At 40.3% G+C, this 26,088-nt stretch overlaps 2 protein-coding genes across 2 annotated transcripts in view; both read right to left on the reverse strand.

Annotated features, from left to right (window-relative positions):
* Positions 1–3,703, reverse strand: part of atp6v1ba (ATPase, H+ transporting, lysosomal, V1 subunit B, member a) — a gene marked incomplete in the record, with an annotated part of 39,353 nt that extends 35,650 nt beyond the window's left edge. The window contains 2 exon segments of the mRNA NM_001278849.1: positions 3,585–3,692; positions 3,695–3,703. Coding sequence (NP_001265778.1) covers positions 3,585–3,692 — 108 coding nt within the window.
* Positions 3,704–16,805: 13,102 nt separating this feature from the next.
* vax1 (ventral anterior homeobox 1) lies at positions 16,806–23,915 on the reverse strand. Its single transcript, XM_023963630.2, has 3 exons — positions 22,665–23,915; positions 21,228–21,415; positions 16,806–19,103 (listed from the first exon to the last, which is right to left on the reverse strand). Exons 1-3 carry the CDS (start codon positions 22,876–22,878, stop codon positions 18,567–18,569), a joined length of 939 nt encoding a protein of 312 aa, XP_023819398.1. The 5' UTR covers positions 22,879–23,915; the 3' UTR covers positions 16,806–18,566.
* Positions 23,916–26,088: the final 2,173 nt, after the last annotated feature.

Below are 26,088 nucleotides of genomic sequence, written 5' to 3' on the forward strand. Positions count from 1 at the left end.
ATTAGAGCATCTGAGAAGCAGAGTGGTTAGATGGTTTTAGGATGGCGGTTTTATCCAATGTTTGATTCTCTCTCCTTATTTCTCCAATAGCCTTTGCTCCATTAAGTCATTTCCGTCTAGAATCGCTGAGAGGCTTTTAGTCCCCGCTTACACCTCTTTCACTGGCACAAGGAAAAAAGGAATCCTCACCTTTCTGGCTTTACAGATCAGGCTTTATTCAGTAGAATACTTGACGCCATTGGGTAGCAGTTTATATATATATATATATATATATATATATATATATATATATATATATATATATATATATATATATATATATATATATATATGTATATATATATATATTATATGTATATATACATATATGAACTGCTACTTTTTATACTGTTACTTTTTCATATACATACAAATATTTTTAAGAGTTAGGCAATGTGATTTTCTAGATTTTGTTTCTCATAGTTGAGGTAAACCTATAATGAAAATTACAGGCCTCTATCGTCTTATTAAGTGGGAGACCTTGCACAATTGGTGGCTGACTAAATACTTTTTTGCCCCACTGTACATCTACCCTTTCCTCTATACCTGCCTCCTGCCAGACCGTGCACAGGGTGATTTCCTACCCCATCTTATAGACCTTTCCTCTGTCTGTTCACTTTGTTAGCCATTGACATTCATGAATAGATCATAAAAACAGCAATCAAATTCAATCATAACGTCAGGCAGTCTCCAGAGAAACTAGGCCTTGGGCATCAGCACAACAATGGGCCAAAAACAAATAGCAAAACGTGAGGAAATGGATATCAGACTGAAATGGTTTAAATTTTGCAGAGGCCCAGCCAGAGTTCTGACTTGAATCTCATTGAGAATCTGTGTAGGGAGCTAAAACTCAAGGCGATGACAAGGAAAACCCTGAAACCTGATAGAGTAGGAGCTTATTGCTAAAAGACAAACAGGCAAAAATACCAGTGGAGAGGTGCAAAAGGATCTCCAGCAACTTTAGGAAGGTGTTTGATGGCTGCAATGATGTCAGAGTTATTGATATGGATATGAATTCTTAGAAAAAGTGAAGTAAGATCCATGTTTTCCAGTCTAATCAATAGTGATATTCAGGATGAGGCATGAGGCATGAGTCAAAAAAACAAATTATACTTTCCTGATATGTTGCTATAAGAATTTTTAAAAAATAAATCATTTAAGACAATGTAACCAGATGCTAAAGTATCCAGAGTTTAACCCTAAAAAGGAAATGAAACACAGATTGCATATCTCATGAAATGAGTTTCCTTTATCTGGAAACATTTCTTGATTTGGAAAACCCGGAATTTAAAGATTAGAGACTGGATGAGAAGTGAAATACAACTTTTGACCAAAGCAAAGCAAACATAAGACAAATCTTAAAAAAGGTGGTGAAGTTTGACTTCTAGCCTATTTGAGTTGTTTTCATTATCTGCTGAGTCTGTGCTTTTGCAAGCTATTCTCCTAATGTCGTTCATTAATAGGGGTGTAACGATACGCTAAAATCTCAATTCGGTTCAGAATTGAACAAGGCTTGGTTCGGTATATTTCGGTTCGGTACTGCTGTTTAACATATCTTTTATGATCTATTATTTCATTGTTATTTATTGTGTGTGTTTTGCTGCCAGACACCTGAATTTCTCCCTTGAGACATTAATAAAGTTTTTATCTATCCATCTATCTATCTATCTATTTTCTCTGTACAAAACAGCAGTGAACCGAACCCAAACTGCCGTCGCAAAACGGTTCGGTTTAACTACGTGTATTGTTACACCCCTATTCATTACAAGTTCAGAAATTACCCAAAGTTTGTGTGTTAAATGCCAACTAAGTGCATTAAGTTGTGTGATTTGTTTAGCTGGCAAGGTTTATTAACTGTAAGCCTTTGTCCCAATGTATCTCAACATAGATAACAGCAGCTGAAGGGGAACCTAAAGATCCTCTCAATTTTTGAGTCATAATCAGGAAACAAACTTGAGAAATCAGCAGTATTTTTCAACGGTCCCTAACTAACATTACACTGCTTCCTGAAATCATTTAAAGTCAGCAGAAACATTAAGAAGATCTGAATTTATGGAAGCTTTGCTGCACAGCATCAAATCTGAACTTAATCTCTGCCCAGCATTTTGATTATTATTTAAAATACGATTTAAAAAACAAGGGAAAAAATGTAAAATGTCAGATGTTGAAAACAATATCTATTTGTTAAACTTTTGTCTGAGTACAGATTGGCATTAATAGCCTGATGCCTACATGATTTCATATAAACAAGGTATCAATTTGTCCACCGTGGTGAGATTAGTGGATAAAAATTAAAAAAGCATCAAGAAATAACAATAGAAACACATCTGGTGTTGTCTGAAGAGCTGCCTGCTTGAAAAAAATGCCAGAACAAATTTTTACTGATTTATTTACATCTTCTCACTGATCTGGGAACTGTTTGTTCCTTTACAGCAGCAGCAGGAGGAGGAGGAGGAGTGATGCAGTAAAGCTCATGTGATCCTAGAGTCACATGAGCGATCATCCATCTGTCACCTGCCTGCCTTCCTCATTATCAAGCTAACGAACCCGCTTTATAGACTCGATCTGCACCGTTTCAGCGGCGCTCTGGGTGGATCTTAGTCAACTTCATTTAAAATTGTCATGACCAAATGAAGTCTAGTTTCTTTACATCTCTGCGTGAATGCATATTTCATTCATTCATAGCCCAGAGCTAGCCAGCCAAAGTTAGCAAACTGGTGCGAACCTTCAACTACTCGAACTACAACATTAAACTTACAAAAATATATACAGTTTTGACTATTCTAAATACCTTCATCGTATGGGGGAAAATGGAACATGCCTAGATTAAAGACGGACAATGGAAATAAAATAAGATCACGTTTAGCCTAAGCTAAACCGCGGCGGAGGGATACCAGCTAGCTAAGCGAGATGCTATTTGAGACCAATGACATCAAGCTTTGACACTTTAAATTAACGACGCAGATAAACCTTTTTACTATTTTATTTATTGGATAAAGTCGCATATCCGACCAGCCATACAATTAAATAGCTAGTATTTTACAAACTGTTGTTTGTTTGTAATCGTGACTCTGGAAATTTAGCTTCATGTTGTAACATGAATCCCTGAAGATGCATTCATGTTGAATAGAAACGCGGAAATTGTGCTTGGGTGTTGAGAATCCCCCTTAAATAAATCAACGGAAGACAAATCCGATGCATTATCCGACAAGTTAATTCATTCACTGTCACACCTAAAGGCTTTTGCCAAATAAAACATCTATATACAACTGTATTTGGGTAGTTTGGGTAGTAACATGAAGTGCAGGAACAATAATCCCACATCCCAAATGCTACACATTAGCAAACCTTCATTGATCATTGCACAATATACTTTAACACATTTAGTTACGTTTGTATTTTAAGCATTTAGTGTCATGTTGAAAATCTTTTATCTATGATGAACTCGCATAGAGTCTTGAAATCTCCCACCGTGTGTTGTCAGTGAACGCAACGCAGCAACCTAGCTGCTACATTTAGCAGCTTGCTAACAGTCTTGAACATACTCAGCCTCGGTTGAGAGATGTAGTTCCTGGTCACAGCCTGGGTGTGTGTCCTCGCAGCTCCTGCCAGGCCGTTCACGTCCATTCCTCTGTTTGCCACGAGTGTTGCCATTATGCTAAACGAAAAAAGCCCAAGACAGCAGACGTTCCCCGATGTGCTGTGCTAACAGCTGCGGAATAAGATGTATGACAGCGGAGAGCAGGTCATGTGACCGGGGGAAGCGGATGTGTACACAAGAGCGAGGAGCTTGAGTCAACCTCGTTGGCTGTATTTGTGTTTATGGAACTAAATAAAACCAAGAAATATAAAGAAAATAAAGCCATTTAATGTAAACAACGTGTTGTTGAACTTGGTTAGTATGTAAGTATATCTTTTAGTTTAGCACTTTACTTCTAAAATCAAGTTCCTACGATTTAGAATGGTATTTTTTATGTTCTTTAGGATTTAATGCTTACAATAAGAATAGTGATAAGGACTGGGCATATATTGCATTGCTCATATTCAAAAAATCTTTCAGCAGTAATTATAACATGAAATGGAAGTTATAGGTTTTGTTTTTAAATGTGTATTATTTTGCTTTTAGAAGTTATTGTTACAATTAGTAATAAACCATCAAAGATACTCTGATTCAATGTAACAATCATCCCCAACATTGGGTAGGTTGTTCCTGAACGTCCCATTTTGAAAGATGATCTGTACATTTTTTGTTATTAAAGCTGGAAACTGCAAATTAGTTTTTTATATGGATACTTACGGAGCCTGTGTCCTGACATGGATAAAATATATATTGTTCCCACAAAATGATATCTCGTTCCCACAAAATAATTAAGTTGTGCGAACAAAATAGTATCTTGTTCCTACAAAATAATATTCTGTTCCTACCAATGTATTAATTTTGCGAACCAAATTATTATTTACGCCATAAGTTATTCATAAACACGGATTGCTGCTTCGACTACCGGACTTAGCTCCTAGCTTCATAAATACGGTTGTGAGCAATACTTGGATTTACAAGTGATACCTTCACATTTCTGTCTGTGTGTGTCTCATTACATTGCATTGAAGACACGGAGGATGTTTAGAGATCAGATTTGCTTATTTTAAAAAGCACAAAAGCATCGGTAGTCACGTTTTCATGTCTGGGTTTACATCCCTGTACGGTCTCCGTCCATCCTGACGCAAAAGCCGCTTTCTGTCGCTACTTTTGTGTCTGTGTGACCCACATTAGTTCAAGAGGGGGGAAATAAAAACAAGAATGATCGATGTATTATTGTTTCGATGAAAATCAAAAAAATGTCATTAGATTTTTGGATGCCCAAGCTTCCTGCTTCACCTCCCGGACATAGCTCCTAACTCCACCGCAAAGCTCTTTTGATTGTCAAAAGAGATACAGATGAATAAAAAAAGAATGTGTGCATTACATCAGAAAAGTAGTAAATGAGGGGGGAAACTGACATTATTTTTTTTATTGGGGGGGGGGGGGGTGTCTTGTGCGTCCTCTACCAAATTGCCCCATACGTGAAATCACTACTGGTTACAGTGATATGGAGCAACAAGTGTTGGCTGAGGCCATGTGCAGTAAAGTCATGATTAAATGTTTGAACCAACTTGTCACAAACTCAAAGAGTAGCCGCCCCCTTGATTAATGAAGCCAGGAGTCAATGATTAGAAAGGTTAATCCACGAAATCCATGATCCATATGTACTACCATGCACTGTAGCGATGTAAAAATTGATTTGAATAACCACTGGATTTATACCATGATTTGTGTTCAATGATCCAATTCACGGTTGACATTGGTTGATTTTGAACAATCTGATTTGATCCCATTCAATGATGTAAGATCAATTCAGGACATCTTTATCCAAACTTAAATAAAGGATAAATACCTGATGAATACCAGAGATAAATACCTGGGTACTGAACTGTGCTGGTGAAGTTTTCCCGATTCCTTGGATTTCTTGCAAAATAATCAAGTGTAAATTAAAGATGTGTACAAACAAACACGTAAACAAGAATGAATGTCAAAACCATTCACATTTTAGTCTGATAAGGTTCAGCCTACTGAGGGTGCATGGACATCACTGTGAGCAATCAGGAGATGTCCTCGCAGTGCCCTACCCACCAATTTTAACTGCTCTCTTTATTACACACATCTCTTCACCTCACAAAAATATACGGTACTCTGCTGCTTACGCGTTACACAAGAAAGGCAGGACCCGTAATCTTCTGTCCCCTACCCCATCCTGGCGGGTGAAACTAGGCCTCAGCAGCAGTGGCCGTATCTCTTGGGTGCTGGCTTTCTGGACCTGGCGAGGTCCCTCAGTTCTCTGGCTAGGCCATGGGCTGTTGATCATGTCACATCTGAGCCTGGGGGTGTCTGGCTCTCTGCGGTGCTGGTACTGGTCCTGGTCCTCGAGTGCTGAGCCTATCAAAAATTCCAACAGTAGGGGGGCCTGGTCGGCACATGTTTACCACACTCGCAGGGGACCCCCATTTCTCCTGGATGTCCCCCCCTGGGTTGGAGTGCGGGGCTCTCTACTGGACTTCCTGCAGGGTGTCGAATAGTTGAGAAAATGAATAGTTACACCCGTAGAAGAAACACACCCGGTGCCTCTGTGTGTGACATCTGTTTATGTCACCTGTGTAGGTATAGATGCCTAACTTGAAATGTTTTCTAAGCGCGGTCTCTGTGTTACTGCTCCAAGCATCTTCAATCTTGGTGTGATGGCTGAAGAGCTGCTGCATTACATGTGAATGTACTCCCCTCTGCTCTTTGTTTCTCAAACACAGTCACAGAGGCATGCATTCAAGAGCGCAACATCCTGCTGAGTGTGCTGTGTGGTGACAGGTAAATGACATGATTGCTCACACTTTTCCCCTCAAAAACTCTTGTTTTTTCTGTTTTTCATGTTTGAAGCCCTGATCCATTTTCATTTGGTGCGGCATGTGCTGCACAAAAGCTGCTATGCGACTGTTTGAAGGTGATTTTGAACCGTGCCCTCTGCACAACCAACACAGCGCGTGGCGTGCATTTCATACAGAGACATTCCGTTTTCTGACAGCAGAAAAGCACTACAGACTGAAGTGGTAAGCACTGCCATAGTGAGGCTGACAGCAGCCCCTGGAGAGCTCATCTAAACGTTTTAGGCCGCATGAAAAAAATAGCAAATTAATGCAAGTGAAGGGCTTCTGCCCATAGGAGCAGTGCCCTCTTTTTAGAAATGCCAATTTCTCCCTCTGAGTCACTAATGAGGAGATCAGAAGGTTGTGGTTTCCCCTCAAACTCCTCATACCCAGCCATCTAGGAAAATGTATGTCATAATACTCACCCAGTCCTGATGCGTAAACCGAATGTTAATTTCACACAAGTACCTTTCCTGTTAGTAAAATGATCATGAATAGCTTGAAAAGATTGCTTTTAGCCCATGAATGCACTGAGAATTATTGCTGTACTGTGCAGAGTTTAGCCACCTCTTTCAGCTTCCTGAAGAGGAGCAGACAGTGAAAAACTGCCTTTTAAGTGGCTGCTTTGAGGAACAGTGGTGCCTTATCGAGATGTGTTGGTGGCATTTGGGTTTGTCCTCAGTGATTTTTTTATTTTGAGTAAAGACAATGCACATATAAAGCTCAGGTAGCCAAAGTACTGTCCTTGGTCTTTTCACTGTAAATGCTCTGTTTGTGGCATAATGTGCAACCTGCCAGTGTGCCAGACAATTTTTTTAACTGACCTTGTTTCAGCACATTTTGGTTTGCAGTCACTGGTAATTTTGTAAAGACGGGGGAAAAAAAGCCCATTTTTGTTGTTAAAACCAATGTTCAAATACTTTGTCCAAATTTCCAACACCTTTCAGACTTTGAAAGAACATCATAGAATTTAACAACGTGGAAGAACTCCAATCACCTGTAGGAGAAGGTTTCTGTCTGGTGGTGAGGCTTTCTTTTCACTTCATGTTTTTTTATTCATTTTAACTTAATGTGTACCTATAAACTGTGTGATACATAATCAATTGACATTTGTTCATATCAATCATGTAAAGTGCTTCATGATTCTTGATTATAACGTTAAAGTGATTGATGGGAGGGATGATGGTTGTTAGAAAATCCATACAGGTGGGAACAGAAATGGGTTGTAAAAAATCCATGGACTAAAATACTGAGTGTAATTAGCAAAGAGGACACAGGAGTGGTAATAAAATATCAGACAGGTCATACAAGTCATGGAAAGACTAACGACATCCTGTACAGACATGGACAACATTTTATTACCCTTCTGTTAATGAGAGAAAAATACAACAACCTTCACTTAAATATCTTGACAGGGACAAATATATTACAACGCATGTATTCAGAATTTGGTAAATCAAAACTGGACAAAACAAGCTAGTAACACAGGCCTGGACAAAAGCGAAGGCACCCTTAAACAGTAGTTGATGTTAAATGACTAAATATTATGTGTAACAGTTGTCTCACAACCTTTGGCCTTAGTCACATGCATCAGATCAAATCGTACAGGGGTTGACCTGTCTAGTTGCTGCAGGTCTTTGGGTTGTTTAGGTCCATAGAGGGTTTTACAGAGGAGCGGCTGCATCTTAAAAGGAGTACAGGTGTGTCTTGCAGTTCCTTTGAGATTCATATGGCCACCTTAAGGGACATCTTGAAAATGGAGCATACCATTGCCGTATATGTGGCAAGTATATTGTGAAGTATTTGTAAGGATAATGTAAGTTTCACGCACTTACGACGCATGGGTGATGCTGTCGTACAGCGTCCTTTGCACAGCGTCCTTTGCACTTCACCATAGTGGTTAGTGGTGTTCACACTGGCTTTTACACTCAAAATTATTCAACTGGATGAACTAAGTTTAATTGTGGGCAGGATTTCCGTCCAATAAATATGAGTAGCCCCAACTCAAAGAAAACTCTTCCATGTTATGAAATATAATTGTACTGAGCCCGTGTCCTGACATTAAGATATAAAAATATATCTTGTTCCCACAGATTAATATCTTGTTCCCACAGATTATTATCTCGTTCGCACGAAATACTATTCCGTTCCCACAAGATACTATTGCGTTCCCTCAAAATACTCTGCTGCCAATCATTAGTCTTGTTGTTAGACCTTGGTCCCAGGGACACAGTGATTGGCCAATGATTGGCAGCAAAGCATGCTGGGAAACGTGACGTACTGCTTTTGTTGTTATGCTACGAGCTAAAAGTAAGTGCTTTGGGCGAAGCAGCCAGCTTAATACGATATTTTTCAGATTTTCATCGAGACAATAACAGATCGACCATTCTTGCTTTTATTTTTACCCCTATTGAATGCTCACAGAGACACGGAAGTAGCGGCAGGAAGCGGCTTTTGCAGCAAGATGACTGAGGGCGTACCAGATCACCATGTGAATGAACGTGAATACGATGGATGCTTTTGTGCTTTTTGAAATAAATAAATCTGTTCTCTAAACATCCTCCGTGTCTTCAATGCAATGTAATGAGACACACACAGACAGAAATGTGAAGGTATCTGCTGTAAATCTATGATGTAAATTAATAACAGGATATGATCGGCTAGTCAGTTAGCATGTATCCTTATAGCCTTCGAATGTAAAGCAACTGACTGCTAAAGTTAATAAAAGACAAGTCCTGAATATTATTATTCCTATTCGACCCTAAACTACAATATCAGCTGTCTGACAACAGACCAGCCAGTTGCCCAAATGCCGGCATACATCAAAGAGCTCTGCGGCGGCGCTAGTGGTAGCCTAGCAGGAGCTATCGTATGACAAAGCAGCCTAGTTATCATAAATCTTTTGATATTTTTCTTATATTCATTGAGACAGTAATAAAGTGATCATTTTTGTTTTTCATGTTCCTTTTTTGAACGAATATGGGTCACAGAGACACGGAAGTTACCGCTGAAAGCGGTTTAGTTTTGCCGGCGTCCAGAGAGCATATCCGCATGAATAACATATGACGTGATTAATTATTGCGTTCGAACGGATTAATTATTGCGTTCGAACGACATAATTATTGCGTTCGAACGACATAATTATTGCGTTCGAACGACATAATTATTTCGAGGGAACGGAATAGTATTTTGAGGGAACGCAATAGTATCTTGTGGGAACGGAATAGTATTTCGTGCGAACGAGATAATAACCTGTGGGAACAAGATATATTTTTATATCTTAATGTCAGGACACAGGCTCCGTATAACTGAGTTAGTCGAATTCAATTTTATCACAAAAAGCCAAACAGAAAGAAATCCATTAACTCAATGAAACTTACTTACTGTAAAAGAAATGCAAGGCAAAAAACATTGTGTGACGCTATTCTCAAACCTAGAACCTCAGTATGTAGATGTCATTGACTGATCCACTGAGCTAACTCTACTTTCAATTTCAGTATAATGACATAGAATCATTTTCTCTATAAATGAGGTTTGTCGTGTATAACCTTATTGGGAGAAACCGAGTTGAAACGATTCCAAGCCACAGTACGTTTTTTTACGTGGAAAAACACGAACAAAAGTTTTCTCTCTACGAAAAGTCGAAGGATTTGAAGGACCAAAAGTCATAGCAGACAATAGACGAAAGAGGTGAACATTTTAATAGTTGAATGGTTAAAATAGGTGAAAAATTGTAGCCAAAAACGGCGGAAGATACTATAAAAAGAATTAATAAAGAGAAAAAGGAAAAAAGCATTCAACCAATAAAAGAATAATCACCGAAGAATGATTTTGTACGTGTAAAAAGGAGTGTTGCAGCCATAGCACATGCGCACAGCATGCCCCCTTAATTGAACTCATTTATTTTGGATAACTGGAGTTTATAGGTGAAACTATTAATACATTTTATGTTAGGTCAATTAAATGTAGATACATCTTTTTAAAATAAATATATTTAAATAAAACAAACAGCATTTACTTGTGTTACATGAAAGAGGGGCTTGAATCATTTTTTTGACTGACCACACATGAATGCTGCACGGACGAGGTGTGCAGGTGACACCTAAGTGCTTGCAGGATGTCCGCACATGTGCACATAATCTACACTGACTAATTTTGATTTGACAGTGTTTATTTGTTTTCACATCCTTATCGTAGTTAGGCATTATGGGGATGTAAACAGAGTAGGAAAACATGGAGTAATGATAATACACAGCAACAAAGGGGCCTATAAAATGGCATGACTTAAACCGGATTAACGGATCCATCTTATAATAGAAACACCTAAAATACTGAACTGGTCTGGACTGGACTGTACCACTCAGTGGAAATGAGGCTTTAGCGTCCATTCTGCTACACTGCGAGGAGTAAGGAGCTACTACTTTTACTCTTATGACCCCGGTTACTGCGGACAGGCAATGATGTGATGAGGTGCATTATCAAAATCTTTTTTGGGGGGATGATTTTGGTCCTGTCGTTTTGTGTAAGTGCTGTTGTTGTTGTTATGTTTTGTAGCTTGCACTGTGCAGGACGAGTGTGTGCACGGAGGTTAAAACACAGTGCTGGTTTGGAGGTTTTTTCATACGACAGCAATGAGCTGGGCTTTTGAGCTGTACTTGTTAGTTGATTTACTTTCGTACTATTTAAGGTTGCAGTAGCGGTTGCAAGGGCACACATAAACCCTCAAAAACCAGCCTCTCCATAATGCTCATGCATGTAGTTAGAAGTGAATCTATAGAACCTTAAAAATCCCTTCCAAACATCAAGGCAATCTTATTTAGAGTCAGAACACTTGGGTAGCCTTGATAAACAACAGTAAACATATAAAAATAAAAAAACAGAAAATGTTAATGCAATGTGAAGGGTAAATATTAATTAACACATTACAATGTAATGTTATTGTGTCATTTGTTTGATCAATTAGGTATTTAAACGTTATCTCACAGCAGTAATTCTAACCTTCTACCAGAAGTTATATTTAGTGACCGTAACATGCAACAAACTTGAAAAAAGCGAAAATTGTAAATAATTATACAATTCAAACTGTTTAGCCTAAATTACACAAGGTGTTTATTTAAATATACACCGAGTGTGTCAAACGTTTCCTAACCCCTATTGTGACAGTAAAATATGGCCAACACAAGAGGCTTTCAGCTCTCATCTGTCTGCTCAGCTGCTGGACAGGACACGTTTAAAAAAAAAAAAAAGGACGGGTATCCGGGGTAAAAATCTCTACCAAAGTCACGTTGTGCCAAAAGTCGAACAACATCAAGGGTATTTAATCCCTCATGTGACAATAAACAGACAGTGAGAAAGATTTCCCTCTGACTGGTTTCTGTTTTGTGCTTTGGACTGTTTTCTTTTCAATGTAGGACATTCTTTGGCCATGCAGGGGCAGATCAGATGGCCATAGCAATGGGGTCCAGTGAAGCAGGCATTGGTAACTTACCCTCCAGCAGATTAGATGGGGTGAAGAGTGCTCAGAAACTTCCTTAGAACGGAAATAACAAGGTGTATCCTGAAGACCCCTTGAATGATGAAGAATGTCTCTGAGTCCCTTTTTTTTATTTGAAAATGGTTTGTTTCAAGCAATTAAATTAGAATAATACACAAAAACAATACAATCATCAGTTATACATTCATACAATGACAAATCAAACTTTGGATAATTACGGTAGACATATTAATAAATATTGCTTGAAAGGGAGTGGAAGGAAGCGAATTTATATAATCCCACCTCTGTTCTACCATAACCATTTTATTACATGATTTATCATTATCCGGTTCTTATCTTTAATCAGACAAAATTAAGAATCCTGAAGTATCAATAAAGCACATGACAAAGATGAATTACTTAAATTATTATGTAAAAAATAACTATTTTAGAAATCAATATTTTATTAAATTTTTCTTGGTTCACACTATAGTTTAGGTTAACAAATACAGATCCCGATGACAGATCCTCACACCAATATTACAAGTTTCTTAGTTTTGTGCACATATATTGGGATTATGGTCAGATTTTAAAATTAGATTACCATAAAGCAAATTCAAGCGTACTATTTATTCAACGGCATATAAGTGGCATGTCATAAAATCATGAACTATTGGGCTTTGGTCACCTTTTTGTATGCAAGACAACAGTTTTTTGCTTTTTGTTTTTATTTTGGTGGAGTATTGAACAACTTTTTTGACATAAAAGTTATGCGCTGGGAATTTTTAAAATGCATATGTACCAAACATACAGTATAAACTCAAATCAATATTTGTGTAAAATGTAAACGTTCATACACTGAATGAGGTTAGTTAGAGTTAGACGCCTGCTACAGGTCTATTGATAAATGAGCCCAAGGCGTGTTTATACGGTGGCCCTGAAGTGCAAATCACATCATCAAATCACTTGACACAACAACATTGTAAAGATCACGACGACAATTAAAAAACAAAACAAAACTTCAGAAACCAAAATGCAAAAATCAAAAATGAAAAAACCTTTTGACAAACAAAATTAAATGTTAAAAAATGAAAATGTTTTTTTAAAAACATTCCTTTTTTCCCTGGAAATGGATTTTGTTTATTGAAATGTTTTTTCATTTTTGCTTTTTACGTTTTGGTTTCTGGAGTTTTGTTGTGTTTTCTAAAATGTAATTCTGCTTTTGAACATTTACTCATTTGTCGTTGTGACGTTTAAAATGTTTTTGTGTCGACTGATTTGTTGACTGATTTGCACTTAAGGGCCACCGTATGTTTACCATCATGTTGTATCTATTCATCCATGTTCTCAGTAACCTGCCATCAGCTTGATTCTTGATCTTGATTTTATTCAAATATGCAGCTTGACTTAGAGTCATTTATTAAGTTACGCAATTTTAGAGTGGCTGCAAAAATAGTTTAAACTCTTCATCCTCCATTATCATGCGAAACCCATTTTAGGAGCTGTCTGTGCTAACATTCCTGCATTTGGTTGAGTTCCAAATCTGGTTCTGATCTGTCATATTCAATCACTTCTGCTTTTAGATTGCTTAAGGCCCAAGGCGCTTCACAGTCCCTGTCCCATTCACCCACGCACACACTCACTCACTCACACACTGCCCAGCGACACTAACACACCATGCCTCTGTTTTTAGGAAATAGTACCAGTGATCTTGAAGTCTGTTCATAGTACCTTTGCAGAATGGAGTTTTTTTTTTCTGCCAGTGGCTCCAAAGAGGCATCATTCTTTTTTAGAGTTGACAAACGTGATTTCTTTTTATGCTACCTGCCAAAGGTCCTTCAAGACTGAGAAGTAGAGCTCAAATGGATTTTGCCATTTCTTCAGGTTGTTTGGTCTGATCTTGGGTTAGAAACCCCAAAAGATCAGGTCCATGAAGATTGCCATCTGTCTTCAACCTCTTAAGACCGGCGCTCTTGTTTGATATGCCTTTTTTTTAGTTTGTAGTCACAGGGCCTCAACTAAGCAGAATTAACTACTGTGTTAATATAAACCAAAATGTGATGTGGACGTCAGGCTTTAAAGGGTCAAGGATTTTTTTTTGGTACAGCCAAAAACCAAACTATCTTTAGATTTATGTGCAGCAACATTTGTTTTTTTAAAGTGGATGTATTAAAAGACAGCTGAATATTTCATAGAAGCCAACTAGTTTAGCTTTAACATGGGTTTGTGCCCCATTGGTATACACTTGATCAATGCTAATGATTAGCTGCAGTTAGTTGGTACTATCTATAGACATACACACTGAATTGACAATCTCTGCCAGCACCCATTGGATTTTGATTGAATTGATTCAGATAAACACGCGTTCAAGCGACTACTTCAAATGGAAAGTCTATGCAAGCCCGAATGGGAATTGCCTCCCTACCCCTCTGGCTTCTCCATATCCCTGCATTTATCCCCCCAAGTGGAGAGATATGGAAAAGAATAGTGTCTTCAAACTCAGACGTTACCGCTTGATGACGTCAGCGACAGTCACCGGTGAGCCACGTTAGCGCTAAGAGCAGAAAGTACACAACAACACCAGTTCTATTACTTTAAAAAGTTGTGCAAAAACAAAAAACTGTTCTTACATTTAAGGGTAAACTATTTCAGAGCACACCCACGTGAAGAAATGCGTTTCTCCTCCGCGCTCAAGTGCGTCGTGGGAAACTCTACTGGCAGAGGGGTACTCAGTCCTTAGTCACTACACCTCCTCCTTAAAAAAAACACCGCTATAGCTTCAAATGCCCCTACTATAGGGAGTAGCCAGGGGTAGGGAAGCAATTCGGATTAGGCCTAAAAGTGCGAATATGCGCGTTTTGGGCTTCCGCTTTCAAAGGTCTTGCATTCAGATGTGGCTACGCAAGTTTTTAAGGCTGTTTTTTAAAACGTGCAACTGTTAAACCAGTTAAAATTTGACCAGTTAGGGACTCAGATTTGTCATTGATGTAAGGGTAGGAGCGGTAGGAGAATTTAATAACTGCGGTTTGTGCCCGGCCAGAACTCTATGACACCTAGTCTTTCATATATTCAAATAGAGCTGTGATAGAAAAAGTTTCACTAGATTTGCACCGCTTTGACATTTCACACCAAGCTTCTTTCAACTGTATATGAGCTAGTATCAGGCAGCAACAGTCAAGTGTGTTCACCGTATGCTAAGCACATTCAAGAACCTGCAGTCAGCGCACTCTGAAACGTGCATCAGATGCCCAGTGTGTACACAGCTTCAGTTTTTTTTCCTGATAACATTTATGCAAACTTTAAGTAAAACAGTCATAGTTGTAGTACAAACACTGATACATTTTTGTTCTATTAAATGAGTTAACCTATTTGTCAGTCAGCAGCTGCAAAGAGAAGACCTCTGTCCAAATATTTTGTCGATACCGAGCATTCCAGCTTCATTCAAGTAATTCAGTTTAACGCGTTTGAACTTTTTCCTGCGTCATCTGCTGGTTCAAATGCATTTATATAAAACCTTTGGTTTCAAGAAATGTAATGAAGAAATATGTTGATTTGGGTCATTCATGCTAATAGCAACAAACCACGTCTTATCGTGTAAGCAAATTACAGTTGCACTGAAAACCTCACACATCTCAGTGTATCCTTCAATTAAAGGTATTTCGTGGCTTTGTGTAGGGGTGTTTTACAGAAAGCCCCATGGAAGCCGTGCTTTTGTGGGGCTTTCCCTCGCTCCTTTGATTACTTAATGGGCTGGATTAATTATTCTGCAAGGAAGAGGAGAGAGTGAGCTCTGCAGCTTCTCCTCAGGCCTGTGAAGTTCGTGCATCCCAGTGTAGAGCACTGCTTTGGCAAGACTCATCAGCGTGTTAATCCCCGCATCCACCATGCGGCGCAGAAAGGACGCCCCCTCCCTTCACCCAAATTTAAAAAAAAAGGAGGAAAAAAACAGACACTAAATACCGGATGCTCCCTTTTAATTCACCTCTTAAAACCTGAGCTTAAAGAAGGGACCATGTGAGAGGAGAAAATGTGTTGGTGGTCTGCAGCAATGACAGCATACACACACATGGTGCAGCTCATCACCCCCCCCCCCCCCCCTCCTCCACAACCTTCTCTAATTGGACGGGGGGTGGGGAGGGGTGCACTGGTGGGGAGGGGTAGAAGGCGTGAATGTGACTTTCTTTTTTTCGCCCCGGGTATGTTCCCAAGGCTGAAATCCTGGCTTGAGTTGCTGTTACCTCTGTGTAGTGTATTAAAGAAAACATCAAAGTCACATGGAAACATTAGATAAGCAGAATTTTAATACGTCTGTCTGCAGCTTAGAGGGTTTTAATCATTCAGGATTTTTGGGTTTTTCAGATGTTCCGAAATCAGATGACTGTTCGGAACTTTAGCTTCAATTTTGATGCTTTTAGTGTTAAAATAATTTTGTTGTAACTTTTTTTTTAACGTTTCCTTTAACCCTTTGAGACCTTTTGATGCAAATATGCATTAAACAGCTTCTGCTCCAATTCATTTAGCATCTACATGAAAGCAAAAACACAAATGGCTTTTCTTCATAGCTGGAAGTAAATGTAGGCGTCAATATGTGGTCAGAAAAACAATTTTGACCACGAGCATCTTGCAGTCTGGATCCCCCAGACAGTCTGGGTTTTGCACATTCAACCAAATTAATCAATAATAATTCTTAATAAAGCAATATATTATTGTAATGGAATAACCTTTCATGCAAATATTTTTCCATATTTATTGACAGAAATCAACATCCATACCTGCCATAAAATATTTAGGACTGTTGTGATGCCTAGATAAAAGCGTTATAAGAACAAATAGAAACTGTGTACTTTGAGGAGTCATTTATTTTTAAAAAAAGAGGCGATTTCTTGAAGAAAAAAAAATCCTTTTTGAACTATTTTCACACTGTTGCCTTGAACACTTGTTGGCTTCGGTTTAATGAAACATTCTTATGCAGCCTCATTATATTCTTTTTGTCTACATAAAATCCTTTTATTGTGTGTTACTATGTTCTAATTTGAGGATATTGCGCTCTTGATCTTCCTTTAATGATTGACCTTGGAGTAGAATGTTTTTGGGCAGGTGCTTTTTGTGATATTTTAAACATCAAAATCAAGTTATTTTAACCAACAAACAAAAATGACTGGAGGTACAAATGAATTCTACTTGAGATTTGTTTGGGCTCATAGTACCTCTGGCTCTGCCACCACCGGCTTTGTGACTGCTGTGTTGAGTGTTTCCTCAAACCGTTTGAGTCCGGGTTGAAATCACTTGAGGACGTGGAGAAAAGCACGTGTCAGGCTGGTTTATCAGAGGTATAACAGTCAGTAAACGCATCATAATTTCATCCGCAGCAACATGTATGAAAGAAAGATGGAAAACACACTTGTCTTTGTCTGAAGCCGTATACGTAATATATATATATATATATGTATATATGTATATATATATGCACATTTGTACCGCACATTTTACAAACTTCAAGAGATATAACAACGACAGCACCAAAAAGCTTTTGACTCCTCAGCCTCACTATTACATTCATTCATCCATTATTTTCCCAAATATACTAATAATCTATTAATTACAGAGGTGAATAATTTACAATAAAATAACAACTTTAAGGTACAATTCTCAGTTCAGCATTGTTACACAATAAAACCAGTCATTCCTCTCACACAGCAGTCTGCCTCAGTCTGTGATAAAGGCCTTAAAGGTTCAGCATTTTTCACAGGAAAGCCTTCTGATTGTGTTCAATCCTGAAAATCTTTTCATATTGTTTTTACAAAGTCTGCTTAAAACCTTTCTCTCTTTGCCGTACAAAACTTCTGCACGGAAAAAAACAAAACAAAACACCGACACTCTGAGAAGTCACAGGGGCATGAAAAACTCTGACGGGAAGATGAGAAAAGAAGAGACAAAGGAAAGCGAACCCTCAGTTAGCGCATCTTGGAGACAGAAATACCACAGAGTGAAGAGAGAAAACCACACAGAACATGGGAACCACCCGACAACTCTGTCACCGGGTTACATTTGACCCTAAAGCAAAACGAGTTTAAAGGTCTTTTTGAGGCTTCATTCAGGCTCAAAAGGCAGCAGGTTCTGCAGCGGTTTGTCAATATCATTTTTGTTGCTGGGTTCCAAATTTGCCGATTGGACTTCTTGAGCCGCTCAGACCTTGACGTCCTGCTGTCTTTTCTACGACAATCCAGTTTAGACACAAACTGTCACGGGAAAAGTCGGCCCTTCCACGCTGCCTGCTGGTTGACAGCAACTCACCCCAGCAGGCTCAGAAAGGCGTTTTGGATTAACGGATCAAATGTAACCTCATATCAGCATGAGTCCCTCTGACTCGGTTTTTAAATCCTGCCTAAACATTGTGTGCAAAATCTTCCTATTTAACGTCGTGCGTCTGCAGATGAGCCCACGTGTCTTTGTTTCTCAAACAGGCTCCACGTGTGCAGGAACACATGAACTGCTACAGAGCAGGACAATCGACAGATGGCCAAACCAAACAAAGACAGGAACAGCCATGAAAATGCATCCAGAGAGAGAAAAAAAGAATCCACATTGTAGTTTTAGAAAAGCATCATTCCAGAATTTTCTTGTCCATGGGTTCTTTCCCATTGGTCCGCGAGTAAGGCTCGAAGGCAGAGGAGCTCAGGTAGCGCGCCGAGAGTTCCTGTAGGTTGCCGGCCAGTGAGCCAGCCATGGAGAGGGGGTTTGAGGAGAGCCGTGTGGCAACGCCGCTCAATAAGGACGGCATGGGGAAATTGAAGAGGCTGTGTGCCGCCGGCGAGCTCTGCAGCCCCGCCACTGTCCCCGAACTGGTAACGGCCGGCAGCGGAGGACTGCCACCTGCCGTGCTGCTGCCGCCGCCGCCTCCGCTGCTGTTCCCGTTGGCGGCCACAGCCATGGAGGGGGGCCGCAGGGCCGAGCCCAGAGTGCCACTGCCGCAGTGAGGCAGGAGCCCTGGCAGGCCGGGAGGGGTCAGCAGCCGGCCCTGCTCCAGCAGTCTGAGGACGCTGCAGGTCGCGGCCGTTTCTGAGACCACGGAGCGAAGGTCCGAGTCCTTTCCCTGGTCCTTCTTTTGCTTCGTGCGGCGGTTCTGAAACCAGACTTTCACCTGGATGAGAACACAGGAGAAACCCTCAGTTCTGGCTGCAAAAATACCAGGACAGTGGCTTCACACATCATCAGGGAGGCTGCTCATGACGTGACAACGGACTGATAAGGTCAGATCAAGGCTGTGTCAGTCTGCCTTTAATAAAGGCTGCCTTTATTAAAGGACTAAACTGTCTGTGGCCCCCCATCATATCCCACTAATGTATGGTGGCTGTACATAAAGCCACTGCACAAACCCACACAATGACTGCAAGACAACGTCAATTCATTCAGAGGCCAGTTTCCCCTTTGCACATGAGACGGGTGAGTTCGTGTGCGTCCTGATCTTCAGACAGCATGGAAACTGTTTTCGTTTCACGCAAACATCCCAGGTGTGAGCTCTTCCTGAACCAAAAGTGTGAATGGAGGTTTATTCAAACTATGAAGCAAGCAGCTGACAGGCCTTCAGATAACAGAGCAGCAGCGGATCAGGAGGTGCAAAAACGCTCTGCTGGGTTAGTTGGTGGTTCAATTCTCAATGTTGATAGCTACTATGTCCTTCACCTAAACCCCACTTTGACCTGTAAATACTCAACGTTGGATGAAAGGATGCACGTTGTAGAATTGAACCTCTCGTCTGAGGAATGTTTCAGGAAGAAAATGAAAAATTTAAGGCCAAAAATGATATACAATTTAAAAGTAAGCATAGATGAAGGTAACTGACAGAGTGAAATGAACATTTGAAATCCCTCTTTCTTCCTATTTTTGTTAATAGGCATGAAAATATGGATAGTGTTCATAGAATAACCCTTGTGTTCTCACGTGTAGTTTTTCAAACTACTCCCATTTAAACAGAAATTCTTACAAAGATGTTGACCGGCTGCATGTTTAGGTATATTGCATGTTTAGGTATATAATAATGAGCATTATTTCCTCCCATCCGTGTTGTCAAACTGTCAGAGAGGCCGGCAGGTCAGGAGACGGAGCGCTGCGGCTGCATCCACATGCCAGTGGAGCGCTCACGCGGAACATCTCCTTCAGCGCCGAGGAGTCATTTTCAGGGCAAAGCATGAAGCAAGGTCAGGCCGCCGGTTCAAACCAGGACGATTAGCCGTGCACGCAAAATGGCTCAAATTCCTCTAAGTCACAACCCGCCGGTGACTCAGAACAATACATGAATTTTGCGTTTGACATGAAAAAGGACGTCGCTAAAACCGGCTGTAAAGACTCGACTGACCCCTTGAGCAGAGCGGGTCGAATGTTTGTTTTTAGAATGTTTAAAAAAATTCATCAGCGGGTGAAGCAGCCGTTTGTTGCCACTTCTACCTCCGCTCGAGGTCAGCGTCCTTTGGCCAGGCAGCAACTCCAAAGAAGTCCAGCTTACGCCTGCTTTTGTTCAGCAGCAGTTTAAATTAATAGACACTGCGATGCTTTAGTGGCAGCAGAAAAGGAATGAAAAAAAAAAGAAAAAAAAAGGCTTGGCACAAAAAAACACAACAAAAACAAGGAAGACAACCAAAAATCTGCTCTCCTTTGGCATCCTTTGGCTCGGCCGGTGCGCTGCTTTGTGCTCATCACCTGCTCCCAGCCAGCCTTCACTTAAAAATGAAGGCCAACAGGTCAAGCTCCACTGAACACATTCACTCTGTTAGAAAGACATCTGTGTTCCCAGTGTAAAGATGAAGGTTTGTGAAACATTCATGTAATAGTTCTCCTGCCAGCCAAACGTTTTATTATCCATTTCCAGCACTTCTAACCCTTATCTAAAACTGTTGTAATGACCTATGACGATGGAAAGCAGTGCTTCACTGATGCAAACTGCTGTTGAGGACTTTTGTGTTTTATTCTTTAAGATGCAGAAAAATAACAAACGGACAGCAGTCTGATAACGAGCATCTTCTGAATTCCATTTTAACATTTCTGCTTGAGGTCATTCGGGTTGACCTTCACGTATGACAGAGCAAGCAGCTCTCGTGGCTTCTTCTTTGGTTTGAATAAAGACTGCGAGTGTTTGTCGTGCAGAGGGACACAAAGACAATGGCTGTGAGCAGACCTGCTGTTTTCCAAAAACATGTCAGAAAGAACCACTGCCGTCGTCAACTAATGAGATCTGATGGCAGCTGAGCCGGTCAGGAAGCAAACAAACCTGTGTTTCTGACAGATTGAGCTGCCGAGCCAGCTCCGTGCGCTCCCTGCCCACCACGTACTGACAGCGGTGGAACTCCATCTCCAGCCGGTAGAGCTGCTCCGCCGTGAAGGAGGTGCGTGTGCGTTTGGGCCGGTCCAGATCCAGGCCCTTCGGAAGGATGATCTCCCGTATGGAGCCTTTAGCATCTGCAGCAAGCAGCAGGAAACGTCAGAAAAAGCCCTCCCCTGACTCCATTTACTGTTTTTATTTTCACAACCAAAAACAAACCAGGAGCACAGGGAGCTCTCTTTTAAATACAAAATATTAAGAAGTATTTTTCACCAGAGCATAATTTACAATGCAGGGAATTTGATTTGTTTTTCAATTTTTAAAGGAAAATACATAATTGATATTTTAGGTTTCATCTTGTCAGTAAAAAATCTATTTTCCACAAAGGCCTAAAGACCAATCAGAATTTAATGTGCTGTTTCTTTTTTTTTAAATCCAAAATTACAGCCTACAAAAACAGACTCAAATTAACCTTTAAAGTAATAAAACTAATTCATGCGAAATTCCCTAAAACAATTTTCAACAGTTAAGAACTAAACTGAGTTTAGACTGAAAAAAATCAATTGCTGTTGTTCTAAAAAAAGAAAAAAGGTGAGAAAGAAAATCACCAAAATAAAAGGGAAAATGTTCAAACAAATTCACATTTGCCTCCATTTTTTTTTAGCCTGAATGTTTTGTGTGAAGCTGAGCGCAGGTTTTGTTGGATCAACACTGCAGGAAGGAAATTATATGAATTACTCTGAGTAACAGACTCTGATGCGGTTTATCCCAGAAAAGCTGTTTTAACATCAAATATAATTAAAACCCAGCCGACACTTGTCTTTTTAATTTAAATATAAATGATTTTATGAATATTTTTGCTCAAAAATTGCATTGAAGGCAATCTGGAAAAAATGATCATGCAATAATTTTGCCTTTATTGTATTAATTTTAATAAACACCAGTAGAATTTTAATATTTTCAGAATTTGGTGTAAAACACTAAATAGTTTATTTTTAAAAGTATTTTATTCGTACCAGAAAAGTAAGTAAAAATAAAAAATAAAAGAGCAGCACATGCTGCATATTTTAACTTTAAATGTATAAATATTTTAGCTGTCTGGTTTGTTTATTAAACTTAACAGCCTTAGTTGAATTATTTTTAAGTTTAAATGTTTAATTCTTACCAGAGAAAAAAATGTCGTACTGCAGCACAAAAATCCATCTATTTAAAACAACATACGGGGATATTTCCTGCAGAAATAGCATTTTTTTAAATTTAAAAGAAAAAGCAATTCTTTTTATAGCTGTAAATAATTTTTTTGTGTTGCAATTTTGTTTTTAACATAAAAAACTGGATTTGCTCTCACCAAACTGTCACGGCTGTAAAATGACAGTGAAGTTTTACCTCGGACGAGGATTCGGCGGCAGTAGTCCGGGTCCCCCGCGCTCGCCCTGCTCTTCTCACAGTTGTCTACACTCCCTGATGAGGAGAAGGAGTCCTGCTGCTCCTTCTGGAAGCTTTTGGACAAAATGCTCTGGGATTCTTTGCCGTCCTTTGGCTCCTTCAGCCCGTTCTTCATTACCATGGCTTCAGTTTCTTGGTTGTACCTGACTTCCATGCTTAGTTTATCCCTGTGCGATCTGTGCTTTGGCCGCTTCTTCTTTCTTTTGTCAATGAAGAGGGGGGGAAAAAAAGGAGATTAAGGAGAAAGCGGCTCTGTGGATCGTCTGAACTGCCCGGGTTTTAGTTTCAAAACAACACCTTCCAACAAAGCAGAGTCAGCTATCTAATGTTTGGCGAAATACTTCCGTCACCCGTCCAAGGAGCCTTATTGTCTCTGACCAAACTCCCTCGCCCAATGACCATGGAGATGTCTCTGAAAACTCGACAGTAATTCAGTGCCCCCCTTTCCTCGTTACATACACATCAGCCTGATAGATGATCTCCAAATAATCAGCGCCATGGATGCGCAATCGCTGTTTCGGCTGATTACGGTAATTTTGCTGCCTCTACATTTGCGTAACCTCATGAATACACTAAATTGTTTGTGGAAACAGATCAAGTCCTCATGGAAGGGTTTTTCTCGTCCCGTCCCCCCTTGCCTTGCCTCCTCTTGGCCCAGGAAAGCTAGACGGGTGATTGGATTTGTCTTGTTTCCAAGCGCCCCTGGACGCACGCAGTCACTGACGTCGCTCAGAGCTGAAAAAAGTTCCTCATTCCTCCTTTAATCGGGAAACCTGTAGATATTTCCTACCCCACTTTGGCCAGAGAGCCTGACCGGAGCTGCAAGTCAGCCAACTTTGATCTTCTTCTCCCTTTGGCTTTTTCAGCAATCAGCGGAGTTCTGTAATCGTCAGATGTCACCGCTATGCTATTGTCGGCAAAAAAGAGGCAGAGAGAAAGAGCCGCAGAGAGGGAGAGGAGTGAATACTAACAAATCTGCGTTGAGCAAAATTTATAAAGGCAGTGACGAGCTTGTCATGATCAGCGCTGCTGCTGTGCGCAACGCCTTTCCATCTGGAACAGTGCTGAAGTTGTCAGAGAGTGGCGCCATGAGCGGCGGCGGCGGCGGGCTGTTCTCGTCTCATCCAGCAGCATCCCAACCACTGCAGCCCGCCGGCCATGCTTAGCCCCCGTAATCTTAACCTGTGTGATTCAAAAAACACAAAAAGAAAGGAACAAAACTTGCCATTAGTGCTTCAGCTGTCTACACTCCCTCTATCACCCCTGGAATGGCCCCTGCCTCTCTCCACCACTCTCCCTCCAGCCTCCAACCCACCCACCCAACCACCAACTCTTAGCTATTTTCATTGTCAGCGCAACAATATCTCTGAACACAGCAGTGGCCAGTAATCCAATAAGACCATTGATTAGGCCACAATGATTCAATTCAAACCAGCGGCCTAGTGCAAGGAACATTCTGTGGCCCTTCTTGTCACCTTAGCTGGCCAGAAGCCCTCTTCAGGCTGCACCCCTCCTCAAGTACCATTCATGCCTTTATGGGAAACCAAGAGGAAAAGGAGTGAAAGATGGCAATTATCTAATTGGACTATTAACAAACAAATCTGCAGTGTGGCTGCCCGGCAGCAGTTTTGAGGTGGGTTTAAGGGCTTCATGTTGGACTAACTTTATTCACTCATTGTTTGGGGGGGCTCTCCTTGGAGTGGGGCCGGGTCCATTGTTTGAAAAAGGTAAAAAGGAGGCTAAAAAAGGAGCGACTAAAGAGGAGCCAGGCCTCGCAGGCTGCAGAGCACAGCTCCAGCCTGGGAAACGGATTGAGGAGTCTGTGCTTCTCATGGACACACAATGGCTGAGGAGGAAAAGAGACTCCGTTTCCCCCAAAACATCACAGGGCAAAGCACCATGTGTCAGCCAGTGACATGCTTTATGAAGGACACATTTCCAACTATCAACTTTGTTTTTTAAAGAGAAGGTTTTGCAAGTGTTATCGCTCATTTCTCAATGAAATTAAAGAGAATTCTGATTATACTGGTAAATGATCTGCACACCAGAGTTCGGCTCAAAGAAATGAAAGTAATATAACTGCATGTAAAGACAACAAAATATATGTATATTGTTTGGAATTGTAGAATGAGGAGACCTCTTATGCTGCATTCACACTGGGCATGTGTCGCACGTTCAAGAACGCGCTGAACGCAGCCTCATGAACGTGCTTTTAGCATCCAATGCTCACACTGGTCTGTCGTTACCCCATGCTAGCGCATGTACACACAGTTTGAAGAGGCTTGGTGCAAAATGTCAAAGTGGTGCAAATCTGGTGAATGCTGCTCCAGACTTTTTCTTTCACAGCTCTATCTCGATATGTAAAAGACTTGGTGTCATAGAAATACAACAAACTGCAAGGATTCATTTCTCCTGATCAATGTTCAAATGGTTGGTATTTTGGTGAATTAATACAAAACGTCACTACCAAATCCCAGTACCCGATTGGTCAAAGGTCAACTGGTTCAACTTTCAATTGCAGCACGTTTTGTATGTAGATCTGGAAAACTGACTTAAAAACTTGAACGGAAGAGTTTTTTGAAACAATGAAATCTGTCCAACACAAGGGAATTTCAGTTTGTCTGATTGCTCAACTACTAGGCTAGAGAACTAAGGAAAAAAAAAAAACTAAACAAGAAACTAAGAAAGCCAATGGCAGGTTTTCCAGAGTCCATCCTAGATCTTTGGGGCAAAGGCAGAGTACACCCTGGACAGTCTGCCAGCACATACAAGGTTATTTATCAAACTTGAAACAGGATTGCTGTTTCTTGCTGTTTTCTTTTTAGATAATTATTTTAGCATGTCTAAAGTAAAGGTGTTTACTTGCACAACTTTATCAACAGCCACTGTTTTCAAGAAGGACGTCTAGACACCATAACAGAGAGAGCATCTCTCCTGCTGGTATAAATGTTTTTCTGTTCTACAGGCAAACATTTTTAGAGCATCTCCTTTTCAATATGGCAGTTTTGCTATGTCCAGTTATAAAGCCTCAGTAGTTATCACACCTGGGTGTGCGAAATTTTCTCTGCTTCTGGCCAATCCCCGCCCACACTCGGTTTAACCTCCTAATCCAACCCCTTAATGCTGAGTGTGGGAGTCTCATTTTAGTCTTTAGTATGGCTCAACCATGGATTTGAACCCATGACCTCCCAGTCTTAGGGATGACACTTTAATACCAGGCCACTGAGCTGACCTGTTGGATCCGGAAACTTTTCCTTTCAGTCTTGGCTTAAATTTCATGACTATCGAAGGGAGACTAAAAACTTAACTGGATCAGTAAATTTATTGCTTTGCCTTATGGCTCACTCTCTTGACTGCAGGTCAA

The sequence above is a fragment of the Oryzias latipes genome, chromosome 15 (genome assembly GCF_053564925.1).
Source record: "Oryzias latipes strain Hd-rR chromosome 15, Olatipes_Hd-rR_3.1".
NCBI lineage: Eukaryota > Metazoa > Chordata > Actinopteri > Beloniformes > Adrianichthyidae > Oryzias > Oryzias latipes.